General features: G+C 38.2%; 1 protein-coding gene across 1 annotated transcript; it reads left to right on the top strand.

The window, feature by feature from the left end:
* On the top strand, positions 1–20,680 carry pik3ca (phosphatidylinositol-4,5-bisphosphate 3-kinase, catalytic subunit alpha). Its single transcript, XM_063013473.1, has 21 exons — positions 1–241; positions 1,899–2,002; positions 3,560–3,967; positions 4,904–5,113; positions 5,481–5,731; positions 7,834–8,079; positions 8,690–8,775; positions 8,905–9,010; positions 9,386–9,538; positions 10,104–10,238; positions 11,189–11,310; positions 11,420–11,501; positions 12,180–12,344; positions 12,438–12,541; positions 12,977–13,148; positions 13,516–13,622; positions 13,721–13,842; positions 13,931–14,009; positions 14,563–14,733; positions 14,819–15,091; positions 15,626–20,680. The coding sequence occupies exons 3-21, from the start codon at positions 3,616–3,618 to the stop codon at positions 15,894–15,896; spliced, it is 3,207 nt and encodes a 1,068-aa protein (XP_062869543.1). The 5' UTR covers positions 1–241; positions 1,899–2,002; positions 3,560–3,615; the 3' UTR covers positions 15,897–20,680.
* Positions 20,681–22,421: the final 1,741 nt, after the last annotated feature.

Below are 22,421 nucleotides of genomic sequence, written 5' to 3'. Positions count from 1 at the left end.
CCTTTTACATTTCTGGATAAAACATCGATCAACCATCGACTTTGTTCTGCTTCTGTAATGTGTAATTTGTGTGTGTGTGGGCTGCTGGAAGAAGATCGCCGTAGCTATAGCTGTGCGGGGTTGCTATGGAGAGCCTGCGCCTGTCGGGCCGGGCAGGGTAGGCCAGAGCTGCGCCTGCGCGTCTAAGTTGAACCTCAAACCGGGGGAGAGAGCACCGACAGCGGATTACTCAGAGAACACGGTGCGTAATTTCAATAACAGTTACCTTTAGTCTACATGGAGTGAAACATTTACGCTTTATTGAACTAAAGCACGGTTACATTGTAGACGTTAAGTAAATAAAAAGGAAAATTGAATGGTGTTGAAATTGTTTATGAAGTTCTCTAGTAAGACTGGTAAGTTTAGCTAACTGGCTAAGCTGTTAGCCGCGTTAGGTTCATGACTTAGGTCCAAACGACGAATAACATTAATAAAAAAAAGAATTGAGGTTTGTTAGGATATGTTAGTTAGCCAGCTAATCGCTCATTGAATTTGTTTTATTGTAGGGTATTTAGTTTGTTCGGGCACTCCCATTCTAATTAGCTATCGCGCTTCATGAAGGCCGTGTCTCAAACCGCATAACAATTTACTAACTAGTGTGTACTTTTTGCTATTTGTGTAGTACTCATGTGACACACTATGTAGTGCACTAGTGTGCGGATTGAGACGCTCTTTTGGAGCTAACGTTGGTTAGCTAGTTTGCTAATACCAAACAAACAAATATGTCTACGTGTTCATAATAATTTAGCGACGACTTTGTATGATAGGAAAAATAAAATACAGTTAGAAAAATAAAAAAAAATACTTTTTTATTTGTTGCTGGGTAGGTTTTGTGTGTTTATTTGACCCGGAGCTTTGGTCTACCTATTCAGCCGGCTCGCCTTCGCCTGTTAGTTTGGCTAGCTGGTAATATTCTGATGTAACTATGTGAATTAATTTGACACAGTCGCTCATGGAAGTAATTCTGACCAAGTTTACTTTTCAAATGTATTTCAATAGACTGCGGACATCTTTTGTAAACACATCCCTTTGGACGCGATCCGACGTATCGATAGCGAGCTGGTATTGTTTTGGCAGGTCTTTCTTCCACTTTCGTAGCTCATGTTTATTTTTGCTTAGACGTGTGTTTGTCTGTGTTTCTGAATCTTTGTAGTACGTTCGTTTTGATTGACCACTGGTCAGTCACTTCAATTATACGACTTATAATAGATGCCACGAGTTATCCATTTATCATAAATGCTAACGTGTTACACACAAACCTCCTTGTCTAGTCATACCAAGGGGCAGTGTAGTGTAAACATGTCTAACCACTATACAGTAAACAACAGTGTAAAAGTTAATCACACGTTTGTTATTTATTTTCATTAATTAATTCATTCATTCTGAAGTCTTTTAGAATTCACATTGCGGTGCCTAATCATCATGATTTGCATTATTTCATCATGTCTGTCTATGTTTTTACTGAGCCTGGAAACTTCAGAGTTTGTTCATACAGTTTCTTATCATTTTTGGCTCAAATGCTACATGAAAAGTAAATAAAGAGAACTAACTACTCTGGGCCAATTTTTAAAAGATGCGACAGAACAGTGTAGATAAAAAGATAAATTGGTAATACTGTATTATAGGTTTGGATATAAAGTCGAATTGGAAAGCTGATGAGTGGTTTCTTTTATTTTTCTACAAATTTAAAGCTTCATATCTTTTGTTTTGAACAAAACTTCACACTTAGAATCAGTTTCATAATTGAAATGACTCAAGGATCATGTGTAATGTAGGTGTGGACAAACACTAAATAGGCCATGATTTGTTCTTATGATTAAATTTAACCAAAATGTTTTTTTTTTTTTTCATTCTTACAGAATACTCCCCGGCACCATTGGCACAAATTATTTCAAGATTAAATCAGCTGATGGCTTCCAACATGATTCAAGCAGTGTTTAGCTCACTCTAAAACAGCTTTAAGGTAAAGATTCTTTACTGTCATTGTGATGCATTTAGGATGGACGATGCAACAAATATTGACTTTTTTTTTATACTGCAGTGGATTTTATGATGTATTAAACCCCTGACAATATTTAAAGGAGTTTGTTAACACGGTTTACCATCCCATAACCTTTTGTGAGTAATAAGGCAAGCCGTAGCCTAGTGGTTAGGGTATTGGACTAGTAACCAGAAGGTTGCTGGTTCAAGCCCCACCACTGTGAGGTTGCTGCTGTTGGGCCCTTGAGCAAGGCCCTTAACTCTCAATTGCTCAGATTGTATACTGTAATAGTACTGTAAGTCGCTTTGGATAAAAGGTGTCTGCTAAATGCTGAAAATGTAAATGTAATAAGAGTCAGTATGAATTAAAAAATGTGTACTGTAATATTCCTCATGCGAATAGTAAGTGTTTACATGCACCGACTATTCACACAACTGAAAGAAATCTGACTGTGGCAATAATCTGATCACTGGGCTAACATGCACTTTAGTAATCTGATGTTGGGAAAGCTCTAAGTCTAGATGAGACAGTAATCTGATTTCTCAATGTGGGCCTGCAATAAAGCTTTGCTTGCTGTCCAGTGAGGTGGAAGAATTGCTATTTATACTATCTTATAGACTGTTTTATTCACTGTGTAGTATAATGAGTTAACTGTGCACTGGACGAGGTTTTCTTTGGTGTTTGTATTTAGACTGCATTCATCTGCCCCTCAATTTTTACTCGTCTGTCCCTGCCACTGAGCAGCACCCTGATAGCATGTTGCTACCACCACTATGTTTAATGGCCAGGTGATGTGCAGGGCCTGTTTTTTTGCCAGACGTAGTGTTTGCACTTCTGAGATTCAAACCCGTTTCCTGGATTTCAGCTGTATTGGGCTTGCATACTTTACCGCTTCATACCAGAAGTGCCAGCTTAAATCCACAACGCAATAAAATGTGCAAAATAGCAAGTATACTTCCTGAATCTTCTGTACATAAAAGAATTCACTGCCATTCCGTACATGGTGTGACTTGTTCATAGTGGCTTATCACATTAGGAGATGCACTTGTCTTGGACTAGTTAGCTGATTCATTATGGATGGAGTTAAAAGGCACCCACTTGTGATAGAAGTATTTTTGGCTTCCTGTGGATCAAAATAACTTGTCTCTTACTGATAAATGCAAATAGTTCCTTTCTTTTGTTAATCTTTGGATGACACATTTGTTGTGTCATCAAGACAGCACTCTGTGAGGTGTCCACTAAGCCTGAGATAAGGATTGTATTAAGTGGATTGGGCTTCTGTTGTTTCTTTGCATCACTGTGTTGTTATTCCACCCTGGTTCTTTTTGAGACGCTGTGACTCGTGTGCTTTATCATTTTCAGTAAAAAAAAATGCAGCCCAGCTTTTTATCTTCGCTTAAAATGTAGGTTTTGAGCTATGGATAAATGACTTATTTAGATTTTTTTTTAATAATTCCATTTTCATGTTTTAACACCATGTCACCATGCTTAGGGTCATGATCTAACAGTATAAATGCAGTTTTTGTCTTCTCTCCTCAGTGGATACAACGGCAGAATCATATCCTAAAACTGGACGATTGTAAGGACTAGACGCTATGCCTCCAAGGCCCTCTTCCGGAGAACTATGGGGCATCCACTTGATGCCCCCGAGGATTTTGGTGGATTGCTTGCTTCCAAACGGCATACTCCTGACCCTGGAGTGCCTCCGTGAGGCCACACTTGTCACTATTAAACATGAACTATTTAGGGAGGCCCGCAAGTACCCGCTTTATCAACTGTTGCAGGAAGAGGCCTCTTACATTTTTGTCAGTGTAACGCAAGAGGCAGAGCGGGAAGAGTTTTACGATGAAACCAGAAGACTTTGTGATCTTAGGCTTTTCCAGCCTTTCCTAAAGGTCATAGAACCTGTTGGCAACAGGGAGGAGAAAATTCTTAACCGAGAGATTGGTAAGAACTCTTCAGTATTGGAAATTTTTTGGTCCAATTTTTGGTGGTGTTCAGTTAAAATAGGGGTCTTAAATACTGATGACATTTCTTCTTAATAATGTCTTTATCAAACACATTTTTAGCATATGTGCTGTTACTGTGATCAAGAATTCATACAATTTCCTGAAAAGAGAACATCTGTTAATTTAAAACACTTGTAATGGGTGTAACAGAGTTACAGAGTTAACGTTTTCATTTTGTCATTTTGGGTTTATCCCGGTCAGGGTCACAGCAAGTCTAGTTCTACTGGGAAACACTGGTCGCAGGACAGGAATACTGGACAGGGCACCAATTCATCTCGGCCATTTTTCCTTAGACATAGCCAATTGTCTCTGTGTAGATGTTCAGTCAGTCTATAGTACAGCTGAGATTCGACCACGGATCCCAGCCGTGTTGTGCTAGCGTAATAGACCGCTGCGTCACCCAGTTGGTTTCCTCCCATAGTCCAAAGACATGTGAGTTAGGTGAATTGGAGATACAAAATTGCCAGACGATATTTGACATTAACATAAACTGATGAACCATGTGTAACCTGTACCTACCTGTCCTGTCATGAATGTAACCAAAGTAGAAACCATGACAGTAAAATCCTAATAAACAAACCAATATCCAATGCACTAAAAGTCATTAAATACAGATACAGTTAATTAAAATGGTTTCATTACATTTTGGTTTGAGTACAAATGTTTCAGAAGCTAAAGATGTACAAATCTACAATTTACAAAATAATACAGAAAAAAGGAAAACAGATTTAATTGCGTCCAGTGTGTAATGTCCACCTTTACACGTCTTTTTTTTCTTCTATGCATCTTCCTAGGTTGTTACTTAAAGATCCACTGTACTTAATAAGCATGGTCCAGATTTTGTTCTAATAGCTATTGTTTTGTGTCTTCGTAGGTTTCGCAATCGGCATGCCTGTGTGCGAGTTTGATCTAGTGAAAGATCCTGAAGTGCAGGACTTCAGACGAAATATACTTAATGTTTGCAAAGACTCAGTAGAACTCCGAGATTGCAATGGACCTCATAGTCGAGCGTTGTATGTTTACCCTCCCAATGTGGAATCATCACCAGAGCTTCCAAAGCACATCTTCGGCAAATTAGACAAAGGTAAATGGCACCGGTGGCATTTGTTCTGTCTGTTTTTTCCTGTTCTGTATGCTTAGTTTAAGCTGTTTTCCTGACTGTTCTTCACTTGTTTCCATAGTAATCATGAAGCATCTGGGTAAACAAGCTTATTATGTACCTGAGCTACAGGTTTTTAGTCCTTATAGCGCAGCAGTCCGCTGAACAATGACAAATAAAAGCTGGACAAATGCAAATATGTACTTGTAACTCACATAAATAATCAGCTTGTCCTAGATGTCTAAATTAGTGGATTCTCCATCGCTGAGACCCCTGATTTGTAACATCTCTCGTCTTAACGTATATCAATGTTCTTGCTGCATATATTTTAATAATGTAATGTTCCATTCAGGTCAGATCATTGTGGTCATCTGGGTGATTGTTTCACCTAACAATGACAAGCAGAAGTACACATTAAAGATCAACCACGACTGCGTGCCTGAGCAGGTGATAGCAGAAGCCATAAGGAAAAAGACACGTAGCATGCTGCTATCTCCTGAACAGCTGAAGATGTGCGTGCAGGAGTACCAGGGCAAGTACATTCTTAAAGTATGCGGCTGTGACGAATACCTGCTGGAAAAGTACCCCATTAGTCAATATAAGGTAAATGTATTTTTAAAACTTACCATCTTGCTATCTCCAAAATGTTGACCACTTTTTTTTAAGTAGCAAATTGAGATTTGTATGGCTAGTAAATGCTGAGATAGACACACCACGTACTACATTGCCATTGATAACTTGCATATTGTCATTGTGTCTACTTGGTTTGCATAGATACAGCCATTCTTAGACCTCATTTACACCTGCTCACTTCGTACATTTTTAAGTATCACGATTATACCTAAACGTAGAGTACCCTTGTACAAGTACAGTGTGAGTTAAAAAAGGGACTTCTGCACCTTTGCCCATAGCGTTGGCAAATGTTAATACATTTTTAAAATTCAAGTGATTGTATTATATTGCCCACCACACCTTAAGCACGTAGCTACAAAATCTTATGAAATTATTATTTTTTACAAATATATTTCATATTAAAGATTAGGGCTGGGTATCGCCACTCATTTCCTGGATCGATTCGATTCCGATTCACAAGGTCCCGATTCGATTCGATCTTCGATTTGATTTTCGATTCAATTTCGATTCAACACATTTAGGCATATTTGAGTTACATGAACAGGTTTTGTTTAAATATGTACAGATGTTCAGAGAACGAATGTGATAATTGTACAAAGAACACTTATTATTAAAAATATTTGTTTTTACATAAATAATTAATCCAAAACAAAAAACAGTAACATTAATTTTTTTAAATAATTATTTTATATGTCTGACACGCTACAACAGTGTATATGTAATGTAAACATTTACCTGGCTGTTGCACAGCTTATGCCAAATTCACACTACACAACTTTCTGATTTGCCCGGTCGCTGTACAGTTCACACTGCACGACTGATCGATGATGGGGGGGTTTCACATCTACACCATCTATCACCAGAAGGAATCTCAGATGAGTCTGTCTGGTCTCCCAAACTACGTTTTGTCACGAAAACACACGTGAGAAGTGACGAGGGGTTTAATGATACCACGTCCAAAAATACACTCCAACAAGTAGCGAGCGATCAAAGTTTGTGCGCTGATGAGCAGCGTAATATTAAAGAGAAAAAAATAAAGGAATCTGAGTGGATTTGCAACACGACCAACAGGGATTGTTCTGAAGTTGGAGGTTAATAAATATTTTGTTTTGTAGAGAACGATAACTATATTACTGTTTATAACTGTTTACAACCTCTCCCGTGTGTTTTTCCTCGCTGTTTCACATTGATTAAGAACCGAGTTGCTCCCGAGCCGGCAAATCTAGCGCCGACCAGTCGCCGAAAATCAGGGCAGAAATCATGTAGTGTGAACCAGATATTCATTACTGGAGCTTCTGCCATGCTGAACTGATGTGCAGGTCAGATCTCCTTGCACGAAAAAACAGTGGCTGGTCACGCGAGATTAAAGGGGGTAACAGATCTCCGTGTACACCGTAAAAAGGGGCTCATTTAAAAGATCGATCTTGCGTTTATATGAATCGATATCAGATCATTCAAATAAAGATCGATTCGAATCGAAAAATCGATTTTATAAACCCACCCCTATTAAAGATACATGACAGCTTTAACGGTGAACAATAAAATGTCAGTTTATGACCAAATTCAACATCAATTAACTGTTGTAATTGCAAGCTATGAACTATTTTTTTTTTTTTTTTTAGAATTTTGAAAATGTATTAACATTTACCATAGTAATGGGCAGTGATACAGATAAATGGTAAATTATGGGTTATGAAATTGTAATAGTCATACATTTTAAGGATAAAATAAGGAGGGTTGCATCAAGGACGTCATCCGCCGTTAAAAACTAGATGCACAAATCAGGTACACAGACCAAAATGTGGTGACCCAAAATTGGGAGCAGCCTGAATGATTTAATAAATGAATTAATTAATTACTAAAGAGTTGCTATTATTTATTTGCTTGTTTGAACAGCCAGTGTTGTCTACCATCTGCATTTGAAGTCCTCCAGTTGTGTTTTCAATGCCAAATATTACAGCAGCTACAAACAGCATTCTGCATTTCAGACATTTTGGACTGTCAGCAAGGTGTATATATATGCTACTTTAAACACATCCAATCTTTTTCTGTGTTTCTTTTCTCTGTCTCAGTATGTGAGGAGTTGCATTATGCTGGGCCGAATGCCAAACCTAATGCTGATGTCTAAGGATAGTTTATACTCACAACTGCCCGTTGACACCTTTACCATGCCGTCATACTCTCGGCGGATATCCACAGCCACGCCGTACATGAACGGAGAAGCCTCCAGCAAATCTCTGTGGGCCATCAACAGCAACCTGAGGATACACGTTCTTTGTGCAACCTACGTTAATGTAAACATCCGGGATATTGACAAGGTGCTTATCTAAACTGCTCTAATTTTATGCATGGAAGGAGTCTTTTCTAAAAAGTGGTGGGGCTGCTCAGATGTAATTGAATTACAGTGTTGATAAGGTTAGTTAAGTAAGGGGAGTTGCTAATGTATAATTGGTATAATAAGGTCTTTATGGAAATAGTTAAAATGATTATATGGGTTCTGTTATGGATTGGCATTTTGTCCATGGTGTCTTACTGTATTGCGACCAGTGATCTCAGGAAAACCGAACTCACCTCGACCCTGACCAGGAAAAAGCATGAAATGTCATTTTGTGAGAAGCCTACTCAGAATAGTGGCTACTGTTATTGCTGTAAAGATTACTTAATTTCAGGACACTGTATTTTATTACCATTTGTTTTTAAAACGGGATGTCCAACAAGCTTTCCCCCATGAGAGTTTAAAAAAAAATCTTATCTTACGAATAAAAGTGCTTTCGTTTTTGTACCTTGTTTAATCACATTTCTTTTTAGTACCTCAATACACAATGTTCAGTTACACACAATTGCTGATGGCAAGATGTAAAAGCTTAAAGTAACTGATTATTACTTTAAAGACTCAATTATAATGTTGTGCTTTTAACTCTGTTGCAGATTTATGTAAGAACAGGAATCTACCATGGTGGAGAGCAGTTGTGTGACAACGTCAACACACAACGTGTGCCATGCTCAAACCCAAGGTATTACCCAGATAAATAGAACTGTATACAATAAAAATTTGACAGTAGGAAACTGTGTTCTCTGCTAATGCAGCTTAATTCTAATTACTGATTCGTGTCACTCCCCTCCCCCTCCTATGTGTTTATCAGGTGGAACGAGTGGCTCATGTATGACATGTACATTCATGACATTCCCCGGGCTGCTCGTCTTTGTCTGTCCATTTGTTCTGTAAAGGGAAGAAAGGGAGCAAAAGAGGTACAAGCTTGTTTATAACTTGGTATCTTTTAAATTCAGGGTTGAGAATATTGTGGGTAGGCCTGCCACAGTTTATGACATAAAAAATTACGTTTATAATTGTAGCTAGCAAGCAGTTGTGATATTAATGATTGATTTGTCATTTCTGACATTATGCCACTTTTTTTATATTGTATTTTATTCAATTATATTGTTTTAATACAGTTTATAACCAGCTATTGTTAATCATAATTTATAATAAACAATATGTTGAATAGAATAAGAAATAAACTATAGAAAACATATTTTATTTAATTGATATAATTTGACACACACAAGTTTTCCTCAGACAAAACACTGTAGCTTATACAAGTGACCTTTTTCACTCTCTTCTAGGAACACTGTCCACTGGCTTGGGGAAATGTAAACCTGTTTGACTACACACATACACTCGTGTCTGGTAAGATGGCACTGAATCTGTGGCCAGTGCCACACGGCCTAGAAGATCTACTTAACCCCATTGGAGTCACAGGCTCCAACCCCAACAAGGTATCAGCTCAATACAGCCATATAATACACTGTTTGAAATGTTATTACTTATTAGTTGCTACTATGTAAAATAGATTGTAGAAATTGGGACATCATGCCAACTAGATACAACGTAAGAGTTTAAAATTTATTTAGTAGCCATGTACTGCTGCAAATAATAAACCTGGGGTGAGCTCACCTGCACACTCTTGTTTTTTTTTGGTTTGAAGTCATTTTAATGAGCATATTATTTGTCCATATCCCTGGGAGTCTCTGTTTGTACGAGAAATGTCTAAACACCAAATTACTAGTCATGGCTGGTACTAATTTAATAATTGAAAAAACTTCAACCAGAAAAACTTTGCTGTAAAATATGTAAAGGCTCCATGCCAGTGTTTGTGTTAGTTACTAACATTTAGACAGTAATGTCTTAATGTAGTTTAGAACTACAACTGTGCTTAATGGCATTTATTTTGCTTTGGCCAACTTTGACTGAGGTTGGAATTGTTTACCAGAAATGAGGTATTCTGACTTCTAACTCTTGGGATAAAGTAGTTTCCCACACTTCTGTATTTGTGTTACTCAGGAAACCCCATGTCTCGAGCTGGAGTTTGACTACCTCGGCGGTCCTGTGAAGTTTCCTGACATGGCTACAATAGAGGATCATGCTAATAAGATGATACCCAGAGACATGGGATACAATTACTGTCAGTCTGGACAGGTGAGCACCCAAACACAATCCCGCTCATTTGATCATGGCACCACTTTACCTGCTGATGTTTATAACTGTGCACTTTTACAGAGTATATGTGGCACGAGACCCAGGGTCCAGACTTACTCTGGTGAAATGTACCCTGAATTCGTTTTGGCATTTCAGTATAAACTAATGGTGGCACATAGAGCATGTTCTTTTTGTGTCATGTGGGCTTCTTCCACTCTGTTTAAGACATTTACATTTTCAGCGTTTAGTAGACGCCTTTATCCAAAGCGACTTACAGTACAGTTACAGTATATAGTCTAAGCAGTTGAGGGTTAAGGGCCTTGCTCACGAGCCCAACAGCAGCAACCTGGCAGTGGTGGGGCTTGAACCAGTGACCCTCTGATCACTTGTCCAGTACCTTAACCACTAGGCTACAACTGGCCTTGAAGATTGATTGGCTGCCCTTAATTGCCCCTTGGTCTGAGTGATGAGATTCACTTTATTGTCTCCTCAGGGAAATTTTTCTTGGACTCATATTAAGCTGTGGAATTACCCCTCAGTGTCTGCCTCTTTTCGTTGTCTCTGCCATTAAACAGTGTCGGGCAAGTCCATGACTGGAGAAGGGATCACAGATCAAAGTATATGTAGTGTCAGTTTGGAGTTTGAGATAGGTAGTCTATTGTTCAAGCCCACTGAAATCGTTTGGCACTTTATAAAATAATTTCATAATAAGTGATAAAAGCATGTGTGTTTGCCTCAGAATTTCCGTTATTTATGGGCTCTTTTTAGAATGTGATTTTATGCTGTACTATTGTACTACATCTCGACTAGGCAAATTGATGTCAGTTTACTAAGCATTTTAGCCAGATGCCTGTAATAGTTAATGACACGGTATAAAATATGCAGAACTTAAAAGCAAGTGCCAAACAAAATGTAACTTTTGTAATCTATCTCGCGATTTTTGTTCACAGAGTAGCAGACTGGCACGAGACCACATCATGGACGGTGACATCGATCAGCTTCGACAAGTAGCAAACAGAGACCCACTTTCAGAGATCACAGAGCAAGAAAAGGACTTTCTGTGGAGGCACAGGTAATCAAATAACCCTCTATATGGTTTTCCCTTTTAGTGTTTTCTTTACTGTGGCATTTATAATACAACTGTTAACTATTTAATTTGTGTATTGTGTGTTGTTTTGTAGGCATTACTGTGTCAACATACCAGAGATCCTTCCTAAAATTCTACTTGCTGTAAAGTGGAACTCCAGAGAGGAAGTTGCACAAGTAATTATTTATTATTATGCCAGCCTATTGCACATTACTGTAATATATATATATATATTTTGTAAATTACAAAACAAAGTAAGATGTTTACTAATAAGATTATAAAAAAGAAAAAAAATCAGTCATATGTAGTAATTTCATTAGTCTCAGGAGGCTAGCTGACGTTGTCTTAACAAGATTTTGCATCTAGAAAAAGTCATTAAAAGTTGGCTCTAAACATCACTAATGTCAAGCCACACCCTTTTTTTCACCTGCCCAAAAACCCAAAACATGTCCAACTAAAGTAAAGATGTCAAGAGTTTAAAGTAAATGTTTTAGAAACATTTTATTAAAAATTCTTAGAGGTCTTTTGACACACTGTTGTACTTGCATTGCATTTCTGTCCATATTGAAAACTGTTTAACTGTAATTAACCATTATTTATTGTGTACAGATGGTACTTATGTTATAGTGCAGTTGCCACACAGCTTTTTTGTCAGCTACATATTGTGCTACTTTCCAAAACTATTGGAACTGCATTATCATTTGTTGTATTATGTGCTATTTATTGCACCACATTGTGATTTAAGCAGCTGAATTAAGGTTCAGCCCTCTGACACTGTTTTTTCCAAGAAAAATTTAGGTGGTTGTCTGTCTTTTAACAAAATTTGCAATTTCATCTTTCCTTGTCTCACTTAGATGTATTGCTTGCTTAAAGACTGGCCTCCTATAAAACCAGAACAAGCTATGGAGTTGCTTGACTGCAACTATCCAGATCCTATGATCAGAGACTTTGCAGTTCGGTGCCTTGAGAAGTATCTGACTGATGATAAACTCTCCCAGTACCTTATTCAGTTGGTCCAGGTATGACGGACTGGTGTCCACACATTGAGTTGATAAAATTTTTTACAGAGCTTACCATAATGGTTTTTATTTGCATGCCTGTGTCCTTTAAAGGTTTTAAAGTATGAGCAGTATCTGGATAATCCATTAGTACGATTTCTTCTGAAGAGGGCACTAATCAACCAGAGAATTGGACATTTCTTTTTCTGGCATTTGAAGTAAGTGCCATTCCTTGTTTACATGACTTTGGTTAGGTGTAGTCCTCTGTAATGTTTGCAAACTGTAGCTAGTATGGCGGTATAATTTAGACAACTTTGACTAATGCTGCAATCATTCTAAACAGACGCATAAAAAACATGCATGTTTGTCGTACTTTCAAAGAACAAAACTGTACAGGCATAAAAGGAAAAATCCTGATTGTGAATTTGTACACGCCCCCTCCCCACAATTACCTAAATGCTTCAGTAACTTAATTTTCACAACTTCAGTCTGCATACAGTTAGATTAGATTATAAATGATTGAATGTGTCCTGTATACAGCAGCTGTTGTTGCTGTTGACTGAAGTCCAATTTCCTGGATGTAGCTTTTCTCCCTAATATACACTGAGTGGTTTATAAACTCTACATAAAACAAGCGACTGTGGATCTTACAGGTCTGAGATGCACAACAAGACCGTTAGCCAGCGCTTCGGCCTGCTGTTGGAGTCGTACTGTCGTGCCTGTGGCATGTACCTGAAGCATCTGGGTAGGCAGGTGGAAGCCATGGAGAAACTCATCAACCTCACAGACATCCTTAAGCAGGAGAAGAAAGATGAGACACAAAAGGTAGTTCTACTTTTGTTAGAAATATATTCTTCTTGTTAGCTTTTAATACAGTTTGCTGGTTCTTGCAGCAGAAAGCATCCCCGCATGACTGACCCACCTCCATGCTCGACCTTGGAGATGGTCATAAGCTTTGCCTTTCTTGTGCCAGACAAGCCGCTGATCCATATGGCCAAACAGTTCCAGTTCCTGGGCTTCTTGGTCAAGAGTGGTGTGTGTCATGTAGTTGTGTTGTGGTTGCAACACACCTTGAACACTTCTGGGTGGTGTTTATGTAACACATCACAGACTAATCAAATTAGGGGCATTACTTAGTTTCAGCCCCAAAAGGATCTGTGTGATATAACATGGCTTTTGTAATGATTTTAAGGTGCAGATGAAGTTCCTGGTGGAGCAAATGAAGAGGCCAGACTACATGGATGCCCTTCAAAATTTCACCTCTCCACTAAACCCAGCCCACCAACTGGGCAACCTGCGGTAAGATTCATGTTCATATTAACAGATACCACAGTACTAAAACCCAAAGCTTTTTGTAAGGTCTGTAATTCATTGTGTATTTAATTATTTTCTGTTAGGCTTGAAGAATGCAGAATTATGTCATCAGCCAAAAGGCCATTATGGCTGAACTGGGAAAACCCTGATATAATGTCAGAGCTTCTCTTCCAAAACAATGAGATCATCTTCAAGAATGGGGATGGTCAGTTTATTTTAATTAGCATTATGTCTTTGTGAATGTCTCTGTTTTGTATGTTGTGTATCTGATTGTATTTGAACTTGTTTTTTAGATTTAAGGCAGGACATGCTGACGCTTCAGATTATTAAAATAATGGAGAACATCTGGCAAAACCAGGGCTTAGATCTAAGGTACTATTATTTTTAATGCTGACATTCATTCATTTGCATTTATGGTTTAGGTAAAAGGTTTACATACACTTGTCGAAGACATGTACACTACAGTATGTGGGCAGCTGTGAGCTTGTTGGATATCCTGTTTCAAAGCCATGGGATTAGAAGGGTTTACAGGGGAGCTTGGTGGCACAGCAGTAAGATACGCTAGCCCACTACTGCTGAGATCCAGGGTTTAATTCTCAGTGCTGCTGTCTATACAGACATGACGGGCCATGTCTGAGGGGGGTTGTGGCCAAAAAGGCTAGACATTCGGAGGTGCAATTGACTGTGCCCTATTAGTGCTAGTTTCAAGCCCGAATTAAATAAGGAGGGTTGTGTCAGGAAAGACTGTGCCATGTCAAACCCATAATATGGGAGCAAAAATTAGAAGGGTTGTCCACATATTTTAGGCCATATACTTTGTGTTCTACAACATATGTGAATGCGAAATCCAAAGGCGGCTATGACATGCTTCCCATACAAATATATGTGTGATTTAATTTGTACCTCAACTGTAATTTCCTTACAGAATGCTTCCCTATGGTTGCTTGTCAATTGGCGACTGTGTGGGCCTAATCGAAGTCGTGAGAAGCTCTCACACCATAATGCAAATCCAGTGTAAAGGAGGTCTCAAAGGAGCTCTGCAGTTCAACAGTTCCACCCTGCACCAGTGGCTGAAGGACAAAAACAAGGGCGAGATGTGAGCTTTCGCAGTGACAGTTCATGTTTAAATCAAAGTTTGTTTTGACCACGCATATTTATGTATTTTTGTTTATTTTTTGTAGGTATGATCTGGCTATTGATTTGTTTACACGCTCCTGTGCTGGCTATTGTGTGGCCACTTTCATTCTGGGCATCGGTGACCGACACAACAGTAACATCATGGTGAAGGATGATGGACAGCTGTTTCACATAGACTTTGGCCACTTCTTGGACCACAAGAAGAAGAAGTTTGGTTACAAGCGTGAGCGAGTGCCGTTCGTCTTAACCCAGGACTTTTTAATCGTAATCAGCAAAGGAGGAACCCAAGAATGCACTAAAACAAGGGAGTTTGAGAGGTATGTCTGTGAGATCCACGTTTTGTAACCTTAATATGATTGCTGGCAACTTTGTTCTCCAGCAGTCACAGTGTTTTCAAACAGCTTTCCTCTTCCCAAGTACAGTGTAACAGTCAGCTGCAAACCTAAGTTCCTGCTTTCTCAAACTAAAGACAGGTCACACATGCATTTGTTGTTAGAGGGTGCTGGACTGGTCTACCTACATCAATTATTAAAGGCCTGTTGTTGACTATGAAGCTTAATATCTAACAACCCATGCTGGTTAGCAGATTTTATATAAAGCAGATTATTATATCAACCATTACAAAACGTTGTTACAAGGAACCACAATTTATTTCTGTCTACTTATTTCCAGTTTTTCAACCATCTCAACTTTTTAGGAATTTGATTTGTTGTTAGTATTGTACAAAGACTATTTTGATGGTTTAAAAAGACCAAATTAGAAAGATTTAATGCTTTTGCATTATAAAAAAGTAGCTCAGCTAAACATTATTATTTCAGAGCTGCACTAAATATAGAACTTTGACTTTGCAGGTTCCAGGAGATGTGCTACAAGGCATACTTGGCCATCCGGCAACATGCCAACCTCTTTATCAACCTGTTCTCCATGATGCTGGGCTCCGGTATGCCTGAGCTACAGTCGTTTGATGACATCGCCTACATCCGCAAGACTTTGGCGCTGGACAAAACTGAGCAGGAGGCCCTGGACTACTTCATGAAGCAGATGAATGACGCTCATCATGGCGGATGGACCACCAAGATGGACTGGATCTTCCACACCATCCGACACCACGCCCAGAACTGATCCACCAGGGTATGGTTCAGCTATTGAATCCTTTGCCTGGGACTTACTGGCTTGTCTGTGCCAGCAGAAACAATGGCAGCCAGACCTCAAAAATGGGGCGATGCCCCAACAGAGCACTAAACAATCTAGAATTTTCTTTCTGTCAATCCCCTTTTTGGCATCTATACAGAAGAATTGTAAACCTAGTCCAGAATGGTGGTACATGGTTGCCCATAGTTTTGTACTGATGTTTTTTTGGGTATGTTTTTGCTGCTTTTTTCCTCAAGAGACCATGATTTATTTTACTTTTTTTTTAATTCAAGAACACTTTGTGTCAATGGGAAGCATTACTTACTCTGCAAACACTTTATTCGGATTACTCACGTCTTCCTCTGATTCCAAACGCCTTCAAATATGCATGGAACCTCTGAGAAACTGGTAGACTAAACAGGGTAAGAATTTCGTCGAGGCTGTGTGTTTTTGCTTCGAAAGGAACACCTGACATAAGGTGGCTGTAGCATATGAAGCAGATGTAGTTGATGTCTCCCATGATCCTACATATACACATTTACGCTCTTCAAAACTATTACTCTTTATACACTACAAAGGTTTCCTGCTTCTCTATCTCCCACATCTGAGATAAATTATGAGATAAAATGATATTGGCAATGTAGAGGATTTTTTTTTTTTACTTATATTTAAGTCATTGGACACAATCATATAAGGTGTTGTGCATTAGATTCATTGCTACCTTATTAAACAGCTAATAGGAAGGTGCAATAGTAAGGACCAGCACAGAGGACGGGTGGTTAAGATAAACTGGCACCAGAAACAAGCTGTGTGGATCATGTTGTGGCTGAACGCACAATCATTTTTCATGTGTATTTAATACTAGGGCTGTCACGGTAACGCCAACACAATAAAACTGTTGGTTATAAGAAGTTAAAATGTTTCTCATTACCATCAGTGTGTTTTTTTTTTTTTTACTCATTTAATTGTGGTACACAATAAGTGTGGAACAATATTGTAAAATACTAACGACTCGACACTCGTTTTCAGCTGTTTCAGACAGGCTGTAAAAAAAGATGCCGTATTAAATTGCGGGATTTATTATGTTAGCAAGGAAGAATGAAAATGGAGAGTATAACGATTTAACATAGCTCTTCATGGCTGACATACATTTTAGAAGCTACGTTTAGAAGCTATTTTGTCTTGCTTACCTTGTCTTACATTTAATGGCCCTGTCGACTGGTTTTTGTTTTTCAAAATTTACTGCAAAATATACAAAGACTGTAAGCTGTTAGCGACATCTGGCTGATGTTTATACTTTAGGTCATGTTTGGTTACCAAAATGAGAATACCTTGTGTATTGAGCCATTGAGGGTTTTGATTAATGAGCACCATCTGAAAGTAGATAGTGTTTTTATCTGGTTCAAGTCTGCGTGTGTTAATGAGATGCAGATAAACCTGGACAGAAATCAGTAAAATCTGTCTTCATATGTGCTGATTGGTTAGGACTGTAAGAATCGGATAGTGCACATCCTGAACAATTTACCAACCGATTAAAACCAAGAGATGAGGTTTTATGTAAACATGAATAAACTATTTTCTATAATTATGATGAGCCACTGTAGACGCTAGCAGTAATTGTACAACAAATGGGTCAACAAATGGGTCAAAATATGGGTGGGGGAAATGACACCCCCATATCCAGGGCATTTAAAGGCACTATGTGGTTACTATGATTATAAAAAAGCGACACCCTGACAGCCCTACTGCCTGCCACAGCGATGGCTATCTTGATATCTTCAAAACAGGACGGAGAATAAACACTTTGGTGTAGATGCTCTAAGCCAGAGGGTTCTAAAATACTTTTTTTTTTTTTTTTACACTGAACACAACCAAGCAGGTTTTTTTTTTAGCTAATGACTTTGTATCCCTGTAAAAACACTGGTGCTAACAGATTTCTCTGCATAGAAAGCATTTAGACAAAATGGATGTTAGATGGCGAAAAGCTTTGGAAGATTTATGTATGTATACACACAATCACACACAATCACACACAAACGTGTCATGAACATGCCTTCGATACTCTCAAGCTCTCCTCATTATCAGTTTGGTGCAATGATTTGTCAGTGGTGAGGTTGCCTGTGTACTGTGTGATGCTGAATCATGTGGGGTATAAGGTTTTTAAAAAAGATAGGAAAAACATCAGATGGGGTGCAATGATGGTATGATGCAAGTTATTATTATATTTATTTTCTATATACAGGGTAATGCTCTGCAAATGAAATATAAACAGGCAGATGATTTCAACAAAGTGAACGACACACATGGACACAAGGAGAGCTGCTGTTGGTGTTTAAAGTAATCAACCTGAACTGGCACAGTTTTTATGCTGGATGCCCTTCCTAATGCAACCCTCCTTATTTGGGACCGGTGCCGAGAGTGCACTGAAAAGTGTACCGCCTTACTAGCTAGGCAGTTTGACCCCCTGGAAGTATCCAATCATATCTGTGTAGACGCCTGACAGGCTGATCGCACTGCTAAGATTAAAACCCTGGATCTCAGCAGACAAAGGCTGGTGTGTTTTACCAGCCTGAGCATCCTTAAAAATATAAAGATTAACCAGGGTAAAACAATGAAAATGACCACAATTCATAAATGTTCCACTTAGAAGCTTGTGATTTTAATATCTACAACCTAGGAGTTCACTGAAGTCCTGCATCTGCTTTAGGAGATCAGCAAAATAATTTAACAAGGAACTTGACTACCTCAAGTATATTAAAAGAAACAGTGAGAAGCCGGCTAGCAACATGTTTAATAGTTCAATCTAGAGTCTAAAAGCATGTAGAAGTCTATATTGTATTCTGCAATTTGTGCATCATTACACCCCTGATGTTAAAATCACATATACAGTTTTAAGATCAAATTAACAACAAATCATGTTCGTCATGAATACGTTATTTATGCTGTTGAGGTCCAATCATTAAATGCCAAATAAATTGGTCTTAAAAATTCTCTATACAGCCACAGCATTCAGCCTTGTGTTTGAACCACACCAACTTGTCACTACCTGGGTGCGATCTGTTAATCCAACCTCCTTTATGTGCTCGTGAAGAAAACATGTTGTTTTTGCATTACATTTAAGCTGTGAACATGTACAGATTACAAATAAGGTGCAATTATATGAATTAAAAAGATGTACAGCTACTGGTGGAAAAACTTCTTTAAGTTGAGATTTTAAACTAGACTTGTCTATCTCTGTTAAGCAGATATTACTGTCTGCTATTGTTTATTCAAGCCAAAGTTTTATGTTCATGGAAGAGTTCTCAGAAGTCGAGATTTTCCACCTGCGTAACCACCTGAAGCATTATGGGTGCCGGTCCTTGTTTAGACGGCTCAATATCTTAATGAAGATACAGTCAGCTCTTCTGAAAGGATCGATCTGTCTATCTGAAGGAGACTTTTGTGCTCTTAAAAATTGTGTTTACGTGAAGGCTCTATCAAATCTAATGAGGCGATAAACCATCTGTATTCTGTAAACATGATGTACAGGTCTGTTGGAGAACGTTGCCCTGATGTATTACTGCAAAGAAAACGAAGGCATTTTTTGTTCATCTCCAGTCTAATTTATAGAAGTGTCACACCGTGGTATTCCAGATTTCTTATGCATTCACATGCTGAACTCAAGGTTTCAGATTTTTTACGTTATGTTGTTATATGCAGTAAACAGATGAAAATATATAGTCAGACAGAACATGATGTATGCAGGTGGCTTTTGCACTTTGTCATTTTCTTTGCCCCTTCTTTACATGCCTTTAGTCCTAAAGGCCATTGTATATCTATTGCATGTCTTTATACACAGCATTACATTTGTACACCTCTACTGCTTGAAACAGATCTCTAGGTAAGCAGTTAGTCCTTAAAGCAGCCTTACGTTTGCCCAAAAGCCATTTAGTGCATGTTTTTGTTCTTTTGTGTGTTTTGTCTGTACAGGTTACAGATCTTTTTTTTGGGCTGGACCCGGTAAAAAAAAGCCCATTTAAAATGTTTAGGCCTATGTAATTATGGAAAAATGCTTTGTATTTTCCTTCTTTTTCACCAACCAAGAAAACTATTGAGATGCTGGACTGTTGGTGTCTTTTATATGAGTTATATGAAAAAAACTAAAACAAACCTTTTATTACTTTTGGTTAAATGTACTTGAATATCATCGCTCTGAACCATCGCCGTCTGTGTCCAGATCAAATCTGTTCTAGTGGTGTAGCACTGAAGGTTCACTTACATAGGCAATGTCATACCGATTGTGAATGTTAAATAGTTGGGTCGGAAGAAGAGAAAGTAGGGTTCTTTAAATTTAGGGAAAAGTAAACCTATGTGGAATGTGGCAACAGCGGGGAGACACACGTATAAACTTTTACTCAAAGGAAGGTCAAAAACTGTCTGCCATTCTAAAAATGTTTCTATATCATTCATAGTTTACATGTTAAATATTTTTTTTTCATGTATTATTTTTAACACTACTTACTGGGCCAAATAATGATGTTGCTTACACCCATCCTGCATGAGATTTAAGTTAAAGCCCTCATTTTTGTTGTTCATTTTATGTAGATATAAATGGTTTGGCCTAAGACTGCACTCTGAAGTAACCATCTTGACTCTTAACAGTGACATAACCTCATTTTCATTCTCATTCATTTACCATTTTGTTGTGCACCTCAGTTTAAAGGTTGCGTTGTACTCTGTCTATCTCCAATATTGAGTGTTATTGACTATGTACAAATAAACACATTTCAAAAATGTTTGCTTCTGCAGCTTTCGGTATTTTCGTACATATTGTCTGTTTTGATTTATTTACCACATGCCATTATTATTATTAAAGGAAACATGGTTCAGTATTTGGAATAGTCGCATGTTGCTTTTACATATTTACCTTTAACCATTTATTTATGAGAACTAAGATGAAGTTACCTGGACCAGCGAAATCATTGTGTGTTCAAGAAGCAAAGTAAAGTATTACCTAGGAGGCAGTAATGAATTGTCTTATGTAGTGGGGAGGACAAGCAAATAAAAGACTATAAAGCTGAGCAACATTTTCTTTTTAGAGTCCTTAATGAAGACCAGTCAGTGATCAACTAGCAACCTTCCCCACCTTTTATTCGTAAAAGATTTCTGAAATAAAAACTGGGGACTATTTTCCTTTGGCAGGCATCTATCAGTAAAATCACTCATGTTTATATCCATGAAGTGAAAAATAAATTACATGAATCCAGAGATTTAACTTTTTTTTTTCCAATTGCCCGATTGCATCATGCTTCCTCTCCACCAATGCCGATCTCTACTCTGATTAAGGAGAACGAAGCTAACCTCGCCGACATTCCGTATGCATCTAATCTAACACTTTGATGAGTGCAGTGCAGCATAGCTGCGTGCATGGAGGGACACCCCCTAAGAGCACTTTTTTCCTCATCACTGTGCAGGCGCCATCAATCAGCCAGCAGAGGTCGTAATTGCACCCATCTGAACAACAGGCCAATCACTGTTCATGTGGCCGCTCATCCTCAGCCGGCAGGCAGAGCTAAGATTCGATACGATGTATTCGAGATCCCAGCTCTGGTTCCAGCGTGTTTTTTTAACACTGCGCCATTTGAGCGGCTATATTTAACTTTAACCTAATCCTTTTTTTTATTTCAACCGGTGTTGTTGATCTTGGGTATTAACTCACAGCTGTAATGTCTTTCATATAGTTAGTGTACTGCACAAGTCATTACTGTATATATTTCATTATAATAATGATTATGGTGTATGAGTTTTGGGGTTTTAGTATCTCGGCTGTGAACCAGTTGGCTAGGCTAGGTATTGACCCCTTATTAGTAGAGGTGGGCTGATCGATCCAAATATCCATAGTATCGATACCAACGTTGGTACTGGAAGCGGATCGATACTTCAGTTTACATTCAGTACATTTATCCTGTTTCATAAGAAAGTAGAGATCATGTATGTAGACTCACTCAGCTTACCTTTTACTCAGCATGGTGATGTTAGCTACAGTTAGCATAAAAGCCCAAACTTGCATCTATTTCAAAATAAAAGCACACATTCTTAAAATAATTATGTTAAACGTTTAATGGTGTCATTTTGTCATAAATGTTAATATATTAAAATTTAATTTAACTTGTTTTGTAGTCATTATAAATGTTAACTATTTTTACAACGCGATATGTAAGTCGTTAATGCTAGACAAGACTGTAGTGTAGTGTAGCAGCTCCACACATTACGTGTTATATATAGAACCCGAACCGAATTCTTTAAACTACTAGCAACAATTAATACAATTATAAATTCAAAATACACACACAGATAAATTCTAATTGATATGTTGATATACATACAGACTTCACGCTTTGCACTTAGTTATCTGGCTTCACACAGCGTCGTCCAAGAGCGAAGCTTTAGGTTGTGTTCCAAACGGCTTAATCCTTTTTATATAGTGCACTACATAGTATGTAGAGTAGGGGTTTTGCGTCCTGTTTAGTGCACATC

Source organism: Trichomycterus rosablanca, chromosome 17, assembly GCF_030014385.1.
Source record: "Trichomycterus rosablanca isolate fTriRos1 chromosome 17, fTriRos1.hap1, whole genome shotgun sequence".
NCBI classification, from domain to species: domain Eukaryota; kingdom Metazoa; phylum Chordata; class Actinopteri; order Siluriformes; family Trichomycteridae; genus Trichomycterus; species Trichomycterus rosablanca.
This window is presented reverse-complemented; position numbering and strand designations above follow the sequence as displayed.

Excerpts from the sequence above, each read along its gene's own strand:
- pik3ca (XM_063013473.1), top strand. The coding sequence starts at position 3,616 with ATGCCTCCAAGGCCCTCTTCCGGAGAACTATGGGGCATCCACTTGATG. Across the intron at positions 3,968-4,903 it reads AATTCTTAACCGAGAGATTG|GTTTCGCAATCGGCATGCCT; the intron begins GTAAGAACTCTT and ends GTGTCTTCGTAG. Across the intron at positions 14,734-14,818 it reads GACAAAAACAAGGGCGAGAT|GTATGATCTGGCTATTGATT; the intron begins GTGAGCTTTCGC and ends TATTTTTTGTAG.